General features: G+C 39.1%; 1 protein-coding gene across 4 annotated transcripts in view; it reads left to right on the forward strand.

Annotated features, from left to right (window-relative positions):
* The window catches only part of slc38a4 (solute carrier family 38 member 4), a 40,827-nt gene extending 24,841 nt beyond the window's left edge, over positions 1–15,986 (forward strand). For all 4 annotated transcript variants that reach the window (XM_036576644.1, XM_036576645.1, XM_036576643.1 and 1 more), the window contains exons 10-16: positions 1,210–1,476; positions 1,678–1,757; positions 1,850–1,950; positions 2,147–2,271; positions 10,808–10,952; positions 11,264–11,361; positions 12,557–15,986. In XM_036576644.1, the coding sequence (XP_036432537.1) occupies positions 1,210–1,476; positions 1,678–1,757; positions 1,850–1,950; positions 2,147–2,271; positions 10,808–10,952; positions 11,264–11,361; positions 12,557–12,661 (921 nt within the window). In that variant the 3' untranslated portion in view covers positions 12,662–15,986. The remainder of the gene's footprint in view (positions 1–1,209; positions 1,477–1,677; positions 1,758–1,849; positions 1,951–2,146; positions 2,272–10,807; positions 10,953–11,263; positions 11,362–12,556) is intronic.
* The last annotated feature ends 211 nt before the right edge of the window (positions 15,987–16,197 follow it).

The raw sequence follows: 16,197 nt of genomic DNA on the forward strand, positions 1-16,197 counted from the left end.
ACATTAACAATTATGGACAAATTGGAAGAATGTCTGAGGTTGTGTACCTGCTGTTGTTGAATTAGCCCTTTAAAGTCTAAAACTTACTCAGTTACTGCTCTTAAGACTGATTATACAGTAACTCATCTGAATTATTCAGTAATACTTTGTTAAGTAATTAATTAAAAATCCTGCCTCCCTGAGTTACTGTCCATCCAACTTTCAGCTCATCGCAGACCATGGAGTCTCCTGGTAGCAACTGCAGCACTCAAACAAACAGACTAAAAGTTCAGTAGCCCAATTTAAAGTACATTAAAAATTACAAATTAAATTTTCATTTTTCATAATATTGGCTTACAGAATTTTCAGTGCAGACGTACATGAGTGAGAATTGAGAAAATAAATGTGAGCTAATTTAAAGCTGACAAACTCTAGAAACCACATTAATATGAATCAAAACAGCAACATTTTTAGACACTGGAAATAAAGTTGCACATTTTTTGTACCTGATGAGTTTGCTTGCGTGACTAAGGCTGCCCCTTCGGATGAGCTAATGCTAAACCTAACACTAAAACACTAAAGCTAGACATAGCAAAATTAATATTTATGTATACACAGAATTTTCCTTCACTTTATCAAGATTGAAGCACTTAATTGGTTGAATGGTCATCTAGTAAGGAGCGGAAGTGTGGACCCACAGGCAGGTGGTCTACATTTTAGTTCCTCAGTTCCTTGAAGTGGTTAATGGCATCAACTTTCAACTACCTGTTTGGGCCTGGCCGGGCAGTTTGACAGTATTTATCATAACATTATAAATTATACCACAATATATTACAGTATGCTTTTCTGAGCGTATTGTGGATATCGTCTGCATTTAAGTAACACTTCCCGACTGCATGTTTGATTTTAGGAGAGCAAAATTAGTCTTATTTAATAGGATTTCGTGCGGTGTAGTATGTAAAATGTTAAAAATAGAAATCAGTGTTTTCATAGTTTTGGATCATATTTTAAATATCAAATGTGGTCTTTTCCAGCTTATCAGATGTCAGAAAACAAATATTGTAACATTGTGTACTGTGAAAACTTAAAGTATTGTGATATTTCTGATGTATTGACCACCTCTTCTACAGACTAGTAAATAATCTTTCTCTCTCTCTCTCCCTCTCCCACTCTCTCTCTCTCTCTCTCTCTCTCTCTCTCTCTCTCTCTCGCTCTCTCTCTTGCTCTTAGCTGATTTATAAGAAGACACAGCTGCCCTGTCCGCTGCCTTTCTTCTACAACCACTCGTCTGGTTTGAGCCTGAATGGTTCGGAGCTGTTAGGTCCGCAAGCTCTCCATAACAGCTCAGCTCTGATGGAGTTCTCTCGAGCAGACATGAGCAGCGTTCACCCGGACCCTAACTCACCTGCTGTGGCCCACAGCGGGGTCCACTACGTCCCCCACCCCGATGACTACGAGGACATGTGCACACCCAAATACTTTGTGTTCAACTCACAGGTGAGGACAGAGGGTTTGTGTTTGTATGCATAAAATATTTATTTAAGATATTTGATTTGGTTAGAGTGTGTGCAGGTGTTGGTTTATTTACTAAAGGTGTATATTGCAGCGTAGCACAATCATTCTGTTGTTTGTGTTGCAGGCATGAACTGTAGACATTTAAGTCTATTTATTTTCCTTCTGATTTTTTTCTTCATCCAGACAGCATACACTGTTCCTATTCTGGCCTTTGCATTTGTTTGTCACCCAGAAGTTCTTCCCATCTACAGTGAGCTGAAAGAGTGAGTACAAAGAAACTTTTAACATAAGAAAAAGTTACAGTAAAATAAGAGAATCTGTTTCAGAGACTTTGTTTTTGCATTTCGTTTCACAGTCGCAGTCGAAGGAAAATGCAGAGAGTATCGAACGTTTCAATCCTGGCTATGCTTGTGATGTACATGCTGTCGGCCCTCTTTGGCTACCTCACATTCTATGGTACGTTCCTTACTAAAAACTCACAAACACACATAGTCTGAACAGACAGAGACGTCCATCTGCTAGAACCTACTTGAATGGCAAGCTTTGTGTCCAATACAGTTAATTCATAACAAATAATGAGGTTATAAAGTATATGTTCTTATAATGCTCAATTCTCCTTTCCCTCCATTCCATTCTTCTCACACACACTCAGAAAACGTGGAGGCAGAGTTGCTGCACACCTTCACTAAAGTGTATAAGTTTGACACTATGCTGCTGCTGGTGCGTCTGGCCGTGCTGACTGCTGTGACCCTCACTGTTCCCATTGTCCTCTTCCCTGTGAGTACACCAGCACATTCATTAGTACTAAGAAGTTTAGAACCTGTGTTTTATACCAATTTTGGTGGCAATTTAATACACTTAAAGGTCAATACTTTGATGACAAATTATACATAATTACAGCATATTGTTTATTATTTAAAGCAGCACTATGTATTTCTATGTATTTTTTACTGAGAAAATCAACAAAACATGTAATTTAACCAGGGTTGTTTAAACGTTTGCATACAACTGTATCTAAAATTGGCAATAACTAAATTGGGGAGAGAATCAAGTAAAAAGCCACATAACTAAACATATAAATAACACCATAAAAAGTAAAATGATTAATGTAACGAGTTGATTCCAACTTTTTTGATTGGTAGTGTATCAGAGCATCCTTTCAGAATTACCTGTTAAGCGGGCCTTCCGGCCATTGACCGCCGGCATAGGTTCCAGCTCCCTCCATGACCCAGAAGGATAAGCAGCTTAGAAAATCTGTGTGTGTTTGTGTGGGTGTGTGTGTGTGTGTGTGTGTGTGTGTGTTTTTGAGAGTTGTATTGATTGGTTACACCACTTTGTACTATCATTTACACCACGTCCATCGTGCTGGCACGCTGGCATGTTCAACACTAAAGTGTTAGGCGATTAAACATACACGTCAAACAGCCCAATTATTTGGTTCTTGGCCGCCGTCATGGTTTTCAATAGTAGTTTTGACAAGCTGGGCAGAGCGCTGGGTGTGCTGCTATGTTCTGCGTCACCCTGGCCAGCCTATGTTATGTGCTGACCAAAAGCACACAGTGTTCCCTCATGAGGTCAGTGAATGGCAACAGTATGAAAAAGTCTTGGTGGCTCTGCGTCAGCTCCCTCTCAACAGACACTGTTAACTGTGCCAATTCCCCAGAGCTTCCAGTGCTTGCAGCATTGCAATACTCACACACTCACATACAGACTCACTGTTATGGCATATACTAACACTATGTCACAATTCATCAACTTGATCATTTGAATGATACTAATACATATTTTAGATGTTTTTGGTGTCATTTAGGTAATGCATGGTTTGCTGTTGTTCAGTTAAGTCTATTTTTATTATTTTGCCTCATTGGAAACTAATATAGTATATAAACTTACTAATATAGCGCACACTCATCGAAGCTTTGGTTAACTCCAGTGCTCTTTGTCCAAGTGGGATTTTAGCCCCTAGCCACACTAACAGGGGTGAGTGAGGTTGAGGAGTGTGATATCTGTCACTGGAGCTGCGGGACCCTACATGGCTACAGCTATATTAGGGTCCCGCTTCCCTTCACGCTACGCAGTACTCAGACCAGCAAGTGTGTGACGTAGTTGGGGCTCTTCTGGACGCTCTAGACGCACTCACACACTCGTATTTCTATTTTTTAACCTTTCTGTCTGGGAGTTTTATGTGATCTAGTGTAAATGGATCACTGTGTGGATTAAATGAGGTAATGTTTATGGAGCTGTTTTTAAGAGTGCAAGGGAGATTCGGAGGAATGGGGTACGAGTGTTTAAGAGTGATGAAATCTGTGGCATTTTAACCACTGAGAGGTGTTTTGAGATGTGAATTTAATTAATTGTAGGTGCTACTTTTTGTAAGTTTTTTTAATAACCTGTCTAACTGTTTATACAGAGCAGCCTGTCAAGCAAAGCTTTGTACAGACATGCGAAACGTTAAGTATCCACTAGAGGGTGCTATTATACAGATTTAGCACTCATGTATTAGAATGAAATGTAGTGAAATTATGTTAAGGTATTGCTATATCTGTCTCTGTTAGGAAATCCCCTACATTCACCCTTTACTAATAACCTGTTAATAGTTCCTCATGCCCCAGCAACTCTTCAGCTTTTTACACTGTTGACATAAAAACCTGTAAAACTTTAACTGTCCACCAGATGGTGCTGTTATGCAATCATATATTCATTGAATTCCATGAATTATAAATGAAAAGAAAATGTTAATCCTTTTTCTTTACCTCCCATGAATCCTGGCCCATTTCCGTCAGGTTGTTCATATTTTCTCACGCCAGAGCGCTGTGTGAGCCAAAGCTTTTTAGAACCACCAGGCAATGTCCAGTGTCTATTATGGGATACGTAAGTGCCAAATCTGTGGGATCAGACACTCATGAATGTCAGTTTTGTGGAGGGAGGCAGCATTCAGAGGGTTTATATTTTTCCTTAGGTGTCAGACAGGACAGTGTAAATAGTGTAAAAAATGTATCAGTAGTGCATTCATTGTATACTAAATTACACTTGTCTTTAGCTATATTAACTATCAGGACAGCGACATGACTGCAGATACAGATGGAGATCCATTGAGAGGAGGGGTGAAGCAGAGGGACACCAGGGGGGTGGGGTGGGGGGGGTGGGATTGTGTGGAATATTCCACTGTACTGAGCCAGTGTGTATGTGTGCAGACAGCTCGACCTTGCAGAGAATCAGACAGTGCAATGTGACTGTCTTACCACTAGGAGAGCTACAAGTACACATCAAGCTCACTCTCAATCCATAACCTTCACAATAACGTAGGCGTAATTTGAAGTGTAGGCTGAAATTGACGTCTGAGATTTTGTATGTTCTGGTGTGATGAAAGATAATTAAATTTAATGAGTCCTTTAGCTGAAGACAGATGTACTCCTGAATTTACTGAGTATCTTATCTGAAGTCACACATTTAAATCTGCTGTGAGCATTAAAGGAATATTTTAGCACTTGTAGCAGGCAGTTGCTACAGACAATCTCCCTATACTCAAAACGCACTTATAATAGAAGCCAGTGGGTGGGTGCTTCAGCATGTCAGCCTGACTGTGCTCCGTGTCAACAGTCTTTGTGTTTGTTTATGGAAATGCATCAAAATTATTGTCTGTGGGAATTGACCATACATGAAAAAGTGTGGCAGGTAACAGAGAACAGGCTGAAAAATGCTGGAATATTCCTTTCTGGCAACCAGATAAGATCATGTAAGGCTGTTTTAAGTTTCCTTTCAGTGGAAAATCTCCATTTAGAATGCTGTGTAGTCCAGGACTAGGCCTTCATCTCTCTTTGGAAAACTGACCCATAAAGGCCTACCTTGGATTTATGACTATTTCTATATCATCTCTGTCCAAAAAAAAAAATTCTCTGTTTCTGTTAAATTTTATTTTTATACATCAATTGAACACAGCAACTTCTCTTGGCATTGCTCAAGATTTAATGATGAATGAAGCAATAGAAATGCTCTAAAATAACTTGGAATAAAACCTTGTTAAATTAACTTACATAAAAAATTAAGTTTTAATTAAAAGCAGTTATTTTGGAGATACACGTTTTCTTTGGATGACAATGATATCCTGGTACTGTGAAGTTGAATGCATACAAAGTCTAGGTCTTTATATGCATTTGATTTGTATGTTTTGCTCACATAAATTTACTACTTGTCCTGATAGGGTCCTACAGCTCATTGTGTTGGAGAGAGATAGCATTTAGACTCTGGCAGAAGGGCTTGTGGATATATGAGAGAAGAGACATTTTGTGTTTTTGGCAGTCCTTGCCCTTCACATTCTGAAAGGTCACAGCTCTTCACAGAAAGAGACAGAGATTACATTTGCTTTGTCTCTGGGTTACAGAGACCTTGGCTTAGCAACAGCGATACAGCACGATAAACCATTTCTCCTACCGACGGGCACAGGTTCACTTACTGGGCTTTTTCCACTGTGATACGCATGTGACTTGAGGAATAAGTTTATCTCATGACTGGCCTCTTACGATGACTTAATGACAGCCGGCTTGCGTTTCTGACTCTGTTTTTAAAGTGCGGTGGCGTCATACATGTTGTAGTCACAGGCTGATTATATGTATGTTACACTGCATTATTCTCTATAATCGCGCAACTATGGAGCTTGAATTCAGCCATTCATTCCTTTCAAGGCTGCATTGAAAGTCTGTTTATAAAACTGATCCAGTCTGATTAAGTCTGATTGGCTAAGCCATGTTTAAAAGCCATTGTGAAACGCTCCATTCACGGATATATGAGCAAGCACGTGAACTGTGTTCTGTATGAAAACTCCAGGTATTCACAGAATAATGCTTAAAGGGCCTATATCATGAAAAATTTAATTTTCCTCACTTTTTAATGCAGTATGTAAACATCAATAAAGTTTTAAAACACAGCATTCACTCCCCAGTCCATATATGACTACTAAGCTGCCAGTAGATCATGTCATGAAAACCAGCACATTTACATATATCCGCCTATTCAGCCTACCACAGTGTAGCTCTGCCCATTCATGATGAAGTTATAAAAAGTGTTTCTTTTTGAATGAGGCACAGTACAGGGCAGCCAATCAGAATAGAGCTTATTTACATATTTCAGTCCTAAGGCACAGTAACCAAAACAGCCTGTTTGATTTTAATGGATGAAGAGAGATTAAAAAAATGATCATGTAAAATGAATTACGGGTAATTTGGTTTACAAAATTACAAAAACATCAGGTTATTTTCAAAGGAAAAAATAAAATTATAAATTATATTAAACATTAGAGCATGTCTATCTCAGTCTTCCATTAGAGCATGTGCTCTGTGTGTGGTACTACAGGATTAAGCCTGTAGTGGGCGCTCAGGATGAATGTGGCAGTAAGAGACACAGGGGTCCAGTCCTAAAGGTCACCTCAGGGAGCACTGGCAGACACCCATTGTTCTCTGGGGTTTTGCTCTGTTTAGGATATGATGCAGCACAGCACTGTCAGATGAGAATATCGTTAAATGATCCTGAATACGACTGTCTGTTGGCATTTAAAACATTAGCATTGCAGCTCTAAGGCAAAGAGCAGACGGATTTACTCTAATTAGCACAGCGCTGAAACCTGCTGTAAGAACAGGATTAGTATTCACATATTCCAGCAATGCAGCTGTAATATGACGTTGTAGCTTCAGACGTGTCCCAGCGTGCGACAGCTCTGGTCTGAAGTCTTTTGTTACAGACTGGGCTGTCGTTTGGCTCCAGTTTCCCTCAAAGAGACGCTGGCGTTAGCTAGAAATGAACAGTTGTGGAATGTGTATCTGTTCAGTTGTGGAAGAGATAATAGCTGCAAGCTGTAGGACTCCCATAGTTACAGATTTAGTCTTTTCCCCCCATAATGACTTGCTTGTGCCTCTACAGTTTGATTACTGTGGCTGCATGAGTTTGAACGTGCTCCCACCGCCGCCCCATGATTCACTACAGTGGCCTGTAGCCACATGCTTCACCTCCATGGCGACTGGCAGACAGAGAGGGCCGCTGGGTGAATATCACACATGCACCCTCCAAAGACTCATCGCTGCTCACCGGTGGGCGCCGAATTCTTTTAGCCCAGAGTACTGGAGGAACCGAAATGTCACACCCAGGTGCCAACCAGTAACAGCCCCTTTATGTAAGAACCCGTGCAAGAAGAGTGGGACACTCTCATTACTATGCTAAAAATACAACCCAGACACCTAGCTGAGAGAGAGAGAGAGAGAGAGAGAGAGAGAGCAGTAGTAGTATTAAAACGCTTTACCAGATGTGGGGGGTAATGAGCTGCATTTTGTCACTTAGAGTGTCTGTGAGAGTATATCTCTTTTTCTCAAGATTGGAATACAGTGTACCCAGCTACAATTTTTTTTACAAGTTTTCAATGTTTTATAGTTTACAGTGTTTCTATTTTTAATTTTCTATGTTTAATCCTATGAGCCTGGTTCAAATTGGTCCCTGTTCATTTGGATAGCCCCCAGTATGTTGTCTATATATTGTCCTTGTTGCACAAAAACACCATTATATCTCTATTTTTGTTATTTCTTACTTTTTTCAAAAATTAACAAAAGCAGTTACATTTTGCATTGTGTTGTTTGCTTGAGACAAACAGAAAGAAGGTCCAGAATTACTTGGAAAAAAAATCTTGCTACATTAACTGCCATTACAAGTTCTTCTCCTGTAAAGTTACTATTTTGGAGAGTTTTTGTTCCAACAGCAACAGTATTTTCAAATTATGAACAGACTGTCTGGTGAAACTGTGTTGGGGTTAAGATTAGGGTTAGAACCAGGGTTAGGTTTTGGCTTTGGTTTAAGGTTAGAGTTAGGGTCAGGATTAGGATAAGGGAACATGAAGGTGAATTTAATAAATATTTATTTGGATGTGTAGATGAGTTGAAAATTGTTGGCTACATTTTTTCCAGTTAAGTAGTGGTAACTTACAAAAGATTAGAATTTGTGCAAAAAGTAATACAAAAAATAAGTAAAGTATTTAGTAAACAAAAATGACACAGGTTGTTTAATGAGGGCTTAATTAGCATAATTAGGTCTCTTTAGCTGGATTTAGTGCAGTGCAGTGTGAATTGTTAAAAAAATTAATGATTCGTTTTTACAGGTATTTTTTTAAATGTGGTATTGCCTGTTCCAGCTCATCAGACCTCAGAAAAAATTAAATATTGTGATATGTATTATGTATCATGAAAGTGTTGTTATGTAACGTGACGCGTTATCCCTGTCCACCGATTAGTTCACTCTCAGTTTCATGGTAAACTCAACCAACCAATTTTAGGCTGGTTTAGAAGAAATGGCCTAACATGAAGTTCTCGCTTGTACAATGATACATATCTGCTTGCATACTTTTCTTTCTGCCTTATGTGTGGGGTAATTATGCAAAGCCGAATTTGCCATTATTTAATAACTGTCTTTTAAGATGTTTAGAAAAGTAGCCTGTCACATCAGATTCTCTTCACTTTATTTTCTGCTTCATTTAAAAACACTGCTGTACCTTTCTGGGTCAGCTAGTCTTTGCTCTGAAGAGTTTCACTCCCTATAATGAAGTATGATATAGTTCAATGTGTTCTCTACAGTAAACTGACAGCAGACGTCAAAGGCGGTGTGGGGGCAGGCGTGCTGTGATCTGGCTGATGCAACTCTCTCAGGCCGTTTCACAAGCTTCACACACAGAAAGTTAATCCAGAGGTTTAAGCTCCGCCCTGTGTCCATTCTTCTGTGTGTGTGTGGCCTCGTGGTGGCTTCGTTTCACCTCTGTGGGTGCTGAACTTTCCCCCAGTGTGCTGGCGTTCCCAGGCCTTCACTCTGAGCCGATCAGAGCTGGTCCTGTGACCTGCTTCAGCTCATTAACTGATCCCTCTCTATACACCTGCCCCCCGTATACTTACACAACCCCTTCATTCAGCTTTACAGTGTGTGTGTGTGTGTGTGTGTGTGTGTCTGTGGGCCTGTGTGTGCTTTTGTGTGTTATACGTAGTCAGCAGAGCATATTTTTGATAGGTGTGGCAGCAGCAGCACCTTATAATTTGAAGAAATTCATTATCATTATATGATGCCTTTATGATCATTTTTTGTTTGTAACAGTAAAACAGTAAAACAGTAGAAGAGGGCAGAAGTTGATGCTTTGTAGATTCTACAAATAATGCATTCTATTAAATGCAAATGAACTTTAAGTGAAATGTAATAGATATGATTCAGTCTAACCCTAAACCTGACCTTAACTTCAACCTTAAACCTAAACCTATTCTTAAATCTAACCCAAACCATAATTTTCCAAATAGTATTGTGTATATATCTGTAAATGCAGATACATAAACATTTATAAAGTGTAGAAATTAGTCAAGCAAAGTGACAAATGAAGAACCATTAGGCCTGAATTACATTAAGCATCTCCATTTTCATGTAGCAAAATGTGTAGGATAAATTCATAAGAGTAATGCATGTGTAACATATATAAATCACTGCTGTCGGAAGAAAACCTCGTATCTCCATTTTTGCTGTTTTTCAGTTTTTGACATAATTTGAGAATGCTTGTTGCCCTTTACATTGTGAGTAAATTTCATGAAGAATGGATCAAACAGCCCAAAATGACTTGGAAATAAGTCTAGTTCAATTGACCTACATTAAAAGTTGAAAATGTTTTTTCCTTCTCCTGCAAAGTTATTGGAGATACGAGGTTTTCTTCCGAAAGCAGTGATACATATATACACATGATAGGTCTAGAGGTCTGGGTTGTATACAGTAATGGACTGGTTGGTCTCTTCACACATGCATTACTGCACTTTGCAGCTCTTATTTTCGGTTTTGCTTTACCAGAGCAGGTAGAGCTGCTACCACAGAGGAAGAAGAAGCCTCTTTTCTTAGAACAAAGCAGAAGACAGCCCTGCTCAAAAATAATAAAAAAATAACACTGTACATATTACTTTCATATCCTCTCACATTATCCGTCCAGAACTCTTTATTGGACTGAAAATCCATGTTCATTTTTCATTAATGAAACTGTTTATTTTTCATTTACTTTCAGTCAGTCACAAAACCACAATATCCTGTGTACTTATTCGAGTGTTCAGCCCACATTGTTCTTACAAGAAATGCGGAGCAATATGGAAAAAGGGGTGTAAAAATAAATTAATTAGTCGCACTTTAAACAATGACACTTCAACAAAGTCATTATTAAGTGCATAAACCACCAAAATTTGTTTCTGTATGAACTGTAATGAAGATGCATACTGTATATATTTTGTGGTAAGTAAGCTTTTGTGTTTGTGCCCATGTTTTTTAGATTCGCTCGTCCATCGTCACTCTGCTTTTTGCTGGGCAAGAATTCAGTTGGATCAGACACATCCTCATCGCTCTCGCCATCTTGATCTTCAACAATTTACTCGTCATCTTTGTCCCGACAATCAGAGACATCTTTGGCTTTATAGGTGAGTGATGATGTTCTCCTGTGTGCTACTGCAGTTCTGTAAGAATGCCAAAAAGCATGAAGAACAGATTGTAGACCATCTTCAGGGCAGCCTTGGCACCGAGGCCTTACAACACACAAACATCTCCAGCCAAACCATGACAGTGAAAACTGTTTTGGGCTGATTAGTAATCCTGCCCTTGAGATTCACCAAGTGTTTTCCACCATTTTCCAGTAATTAAGTAAAAGTAAGATCTCATCAGGGAAGTGAAGACATATGCTTGGTTGGATCTCGCTTCCTACATACTAATACTCTACATTTGAATCTCATAGGTTCCTCTGCTGCCACCATGCTGATCTTCATCCTGCCGGCTGCCTTCTACCTGCGGCTGGTCAAGAGCATACCATTCAGATCCACCCAGAAGATATCAGTAAGTCTGCCTTATCATTCAGATTCAGTCTGCCATAATATAATTTTAAGCCAGATATGACATACTGCTTTGAAGCTACAAAACTGATATTAAAACCACTGCCATATAGTGTTACAACTCTATACTTTGTATCTCCATTTTTCATTTTTTGACATAATTTGACATAAATACCCAAAGCCTAACAGAAATGCACCATAATTACTTGGGGAAAAAAATCTGGTTCCATCAGCTTCCATCTAAAGTTAACAAGGGTTTTTCCTTCTCCTGTAAAGTTACCTTTTTGGAAATATGGGGTTTTAACCCGACTGCAACGACACACAGTTAAACAGTGTATATTGAAATATTATAAGCTAAGATATTTAAAGATGTTTTATTCAATATTACAGGTTTAAATTGCACAAAAAAGTAATTAAATAATACATAATATACGGTAAAGGAAAACTTATTTCCTTGTTATGTATTTACTTAACCCTTCAGAACCCAAAAGTAACTAGTTGGGCATATCTTTCTATTTTTTTGTGTAATTTGGTGATGTTTTTCACTATTTTCAAGTGATGTATATAATCTGACTCAGCAGAAACTCTTCTCAGCAATTCTAGAAATAGAAACATATTATCAAAGTTTAAGATGAAAATAATATACAACATAAAAGAAGCATTAGGAACTCTAAAATTAAATTAAAAATGTAAAAATAAACAAAAAACACAATATATAGAAACAAACAATTTAAAAGAAAGAAACACCACTTTTATAATCATCAAACTTGCACAAGTCACTAGGACATCTGTTGTCTGTATGTACAGGTCTGTGAGCATTTTTCTCAGTGAACTGACATAGAAATGTCAGCTTCTCTTGTAGTTGGTTGAGATCTCAAATGTTTGTAAAATTATGCAAGTTTAAACACATGTCGTGACTGTCAGAAGCGAAGGGTTAAAGGGCGAAGGGTTAAAGGGTTGCTAACTATATAACCATTACTTAAAAATGTACTGATGTGTGTGCAGTATTACATATATACCTTCAACATGTTTTACTTGGGAACAGAACTTTGAAGCTGTTTTTTTGCAGTTTTAATGTTGGCGTAGCTTTTGCTCTTTACCTTTGTATGACAGAGTACGACCACAGCCATGCTCATTAATCACTCTGTAGTGTGGCTGTAGAGTCATCGCTCATATCGAATCTTCCCTTGCATCCACAGGCACTCATTTTCCTGGTGGTGGGCGTCATCTTCATGATAGGCAGCCTGACTCTCATCATCCTCGACTGGATCCACAACCCCTCTGGGTCTGGAGGTGGTCACTAAATGACCGGAAAGCCACCCCAACCTGCCCAAAGACACGCAGACTGAATGTTACTACAAGCCATGTGACAGTCACATCGCAGAGTACACCCCTCCACACACAGTATTAACAAGCGGACGTTCAGCCATCACAATCTCTCTTTCTCTCTCTGTCCTCCCTGTGTCACCTGATTGTGTCCTCTAGTTCTTATGTAATGCTTTTTTAGATAAATACTGAGAAAGCTGAACTGTAGCGTGTAGTGAATGTAGTTGTGAAACTCCAGCTGTGACTCCAGCTTCTTGTGTTGCTCCATCAACAGCCTTTGTGTCAACAGCCTGGCTTTAGGTGATATCACAGAGAGCTCTCTATGTGGAAAAGAGAGAGAAAGGGAGGTGGACGGATGATGAATCTGACCTAACTGCCTCAGACAGACGTTGCTGTGGAAAAAAAAGTGCCGCTACGATGCTTCAGGAGGTTGTGGGGATTTTCTGTATGTACAAAGAGCACTTCTAGGTTTCAGGAGTTTTATGTATGTTCATACACCAGCGCATCCTGACAAACATGCATATGTTATTTTGGGTATTTTTTGGTATGTTCGTTTTTTTTCACTGGCATCAATCCTTTATACTTATCATCAGAAAGCATTTCTTAACTCTCTTAACTCATGTTTTTGAACTGAACAATCACATTTCATTATGGAACTGTAACTAGAGTAAGCTGTGGAAGATCAAACTATCACTTTCATATTCAGGGTTTTGAGGTCATATGAGCTCTTTGCTTGGTGAGTTTGACCCAGCTCGTGAGGGAAATGGGCCAATGTTCTTATTCTTCTTTGCTTAAAACTTGAGTTTAGAGCCGCGTCTACAGATCAATCCACCGTGATCTTCATGCGGCGGCCGCATATGCTGTTATTGTTTTCTGCTGAGCTGGGACTCTTTTTGTGTTGTTCTTGTATTGTATTTACTCTGCAAGTCACATGCAGACAAACTCTATGCAAGAAAATGTGAAGATATTTGAACGGCCCGACTCAAAACAGCAGGCTCTTTGAATGCTGATTGCGACCGCTAGATGTCTAGCTCCATTCTGACTCTGGTGCTGTCTTTCTAACCCAAGGAGAGAGACGAAAGTGGGACAGCTGGTGCCGACCATTTTGGTTTTAGTTGAAATCTGAGCGCTTGATACCAGGAGGGCTTCACTGCATTAGTCATCAGCAACTGAAACTCATCCACCAGTAGAGTTGACTTGTGCTTAAACCCTGTTTCTTCGCTGTGAACAGTATAACTGTTGAGGAATGACCCATGAATGGAGAAAAGGTCAGAAAAAAAACTCACCATACTCTACAGCACCATACAGAAAAGTTCACACGTTTATACTGGAGGCTCAGAGCTTGGTTGACAGGACTGGTGTGTGTGTGTAGTGCTGTTCCTGTCAGTCAGGGTAGCTTCCCCTTCTGAACACCAAAGTCTCGTGCAGACCAGATGTTCCAGTAAATTTTAGCTGAAACGACTTCTTAAGGGTTTACATTCAATTACTTTTTTTAGAGTTTCCCCCCAAAAATCATGTAGTTTGCCCATTTTTTGCATGGCATGATGAAAGTAGTTAGAAGTTTTGCCTTAGTTTTTGACCGTGCCGTGCTGCATCACTCTGCCAGTCGATTCCATATTTCCTTCGCCATGTCGGAGAGTAGTTGTCTACGTTTGGGCACAGAGACCATCATGCCATAAGCAGAGGTTTTGAAACCAAACACTGCAGGTATTTCGTTCCCATCTAGCCAAAGTGGACAATATTTATGGATCCTTTGTTGGTCTATTTAGACATAAGCAAATAAATATTTCAAATGAAATGGTATATTTTGTGCATGTCTTGGATCACAAACATGGTCTTTTTGGACAATTGTATATTCTTTGTAAATAATCTACTGAGGTACAATTAGTGAGTTGTTTAAGGGTGGGAAGGTTTAGCATCTCAAAAGTTTACCAGTACAGTTGTAGTATTATGTATTTTAGATCTTGGTGTTTGTTAAGGTCATCTAACTTTCTTTTTCTTTCTTTCTTTCTTTCTTTCTTTCTTTCTTTTCCTTTTTGAGCTTGCTTTGTAAATTTGTGAAAAAGTTATTGTATTTCTATTGTTATGTGACCTCCATGGCTGTTTTTATGAATGAATGAAAAAACGGAAGTTTTTTTATGCTACTTGATTACATGTCAGCTGATGATGGTACATACCAGTCACAGAAGCATAGGCGTCTGTATGGCACATTGCTGTTTTTTGTACACGTTTTAAAGGAATCATCCATAATCTTTCCCAAAAATCCATTTTTTTTTTAGAGTTTTTTAAAGATTTTGTTGGGTACTTTGTTGAAATTAATGATCCTAAAGTAAATATGGCACAAAAATGACTGCCTACAGGATTCCATGGCTCATAGAAGTGCATCTTGGAAGAACACATGCATAAAAACAGTTTAACAAAAAGAAATTGTCAAGTTATGATGATTTTGACATGTTCACCAATTACTACCATTTACCCTTTATTTGATGGCCGGGTCTGCTGGGATAGTGAAGCATCAGCTTCACTGTTTATAACGTTTCTCGATAAGATGAATAAAAGAAAGTATTTTCTCTCCAAAAGAAAATATAGCACAACTATCAGACAACAGCAGTTTTGCTTCCTCGTTCTATGGCCCTTGGAAGCCTGTGTGAGGTCATTTTTTGTGCTGCCATTAAAGAAAACCTATGAAAAACATTGGACTACTCCTTTAAACCTAAGCATGTACATTTGTGATGCTTTGCCTTAAAATGACGCTGAGTCCAGTCCGCCTGAATGTGGACGTCCGTTTGGACTCTACATCAGGGAGCATTCAGTCAGACTTGTTTTACACACCTGCATGCCCAGTGTCTTATATCAGTGTTGTGCTGGATGGGCTTCAGCTCTGTGCCTTGACTTTGCCTCAGGTATTTAACAAAGGGAGTCCAGCTGAAATTGTGGAGGGTTACTATGGTGATTTTCCCCCCAATACCTCAGCAGTGTTTTCACAATTATTTATTTCTGTACGATACTCTTGATGTCGGTTTGATTTTCGAAGCATTAATGATGACACAGAAAGCCGACAGACCCTCCGCAGATGAAGCTCAACTCCACAGCTGGAGCTCGACTTGTCTCTCTAAAACATTCTACCTGAGTGCCATCAAACCCACAAGAAGCACTGACATACTGCTAGCCAAGCAGTGTCTGCCTCCTGTGGATCAACTAAGTGTGATTTGTATATTTGCCATGTCTAAAGGGGTTTTTTTGTATCGGTGAAGCTAAGTTTCAATATTATGTGATGTAAAAATAAAAATCCGGTAAAGAATCGAATGTCCTCCTTGCCTTCTTGATGTTTTCTTCACTATTATAGAGCGTTGTGCAGAATTAGCATCAGAGAATAATGCCATCCAGTGAATGAGATAACAGGTATATACATTTTTCCCCTCAAACAGACTTCCAAAGACCACGAGACCCTAGGTGGCCCAAATAGCTGGGACATTGCAGATGTAAACTTTAGAATAACAAACAGCTTTTAAAT

The sequence above is a fragment of the Colossoma macropomum genome, unplaced genomic scaffold (assembly GCF_904425465.1).
Source record: "Colossoma macropomum unplaced genomic scaffold, Colossoma_macropomum, whole genome shotgun sequence".
In the NCBI taxonomy this organism is placed as follows: domain Eukaryota; kingdom Metazoa; phylum Chordata; class Actinopteri; order Characiformes; family Serrasalmidae; genus Colossoma; species Colossoma macropomum.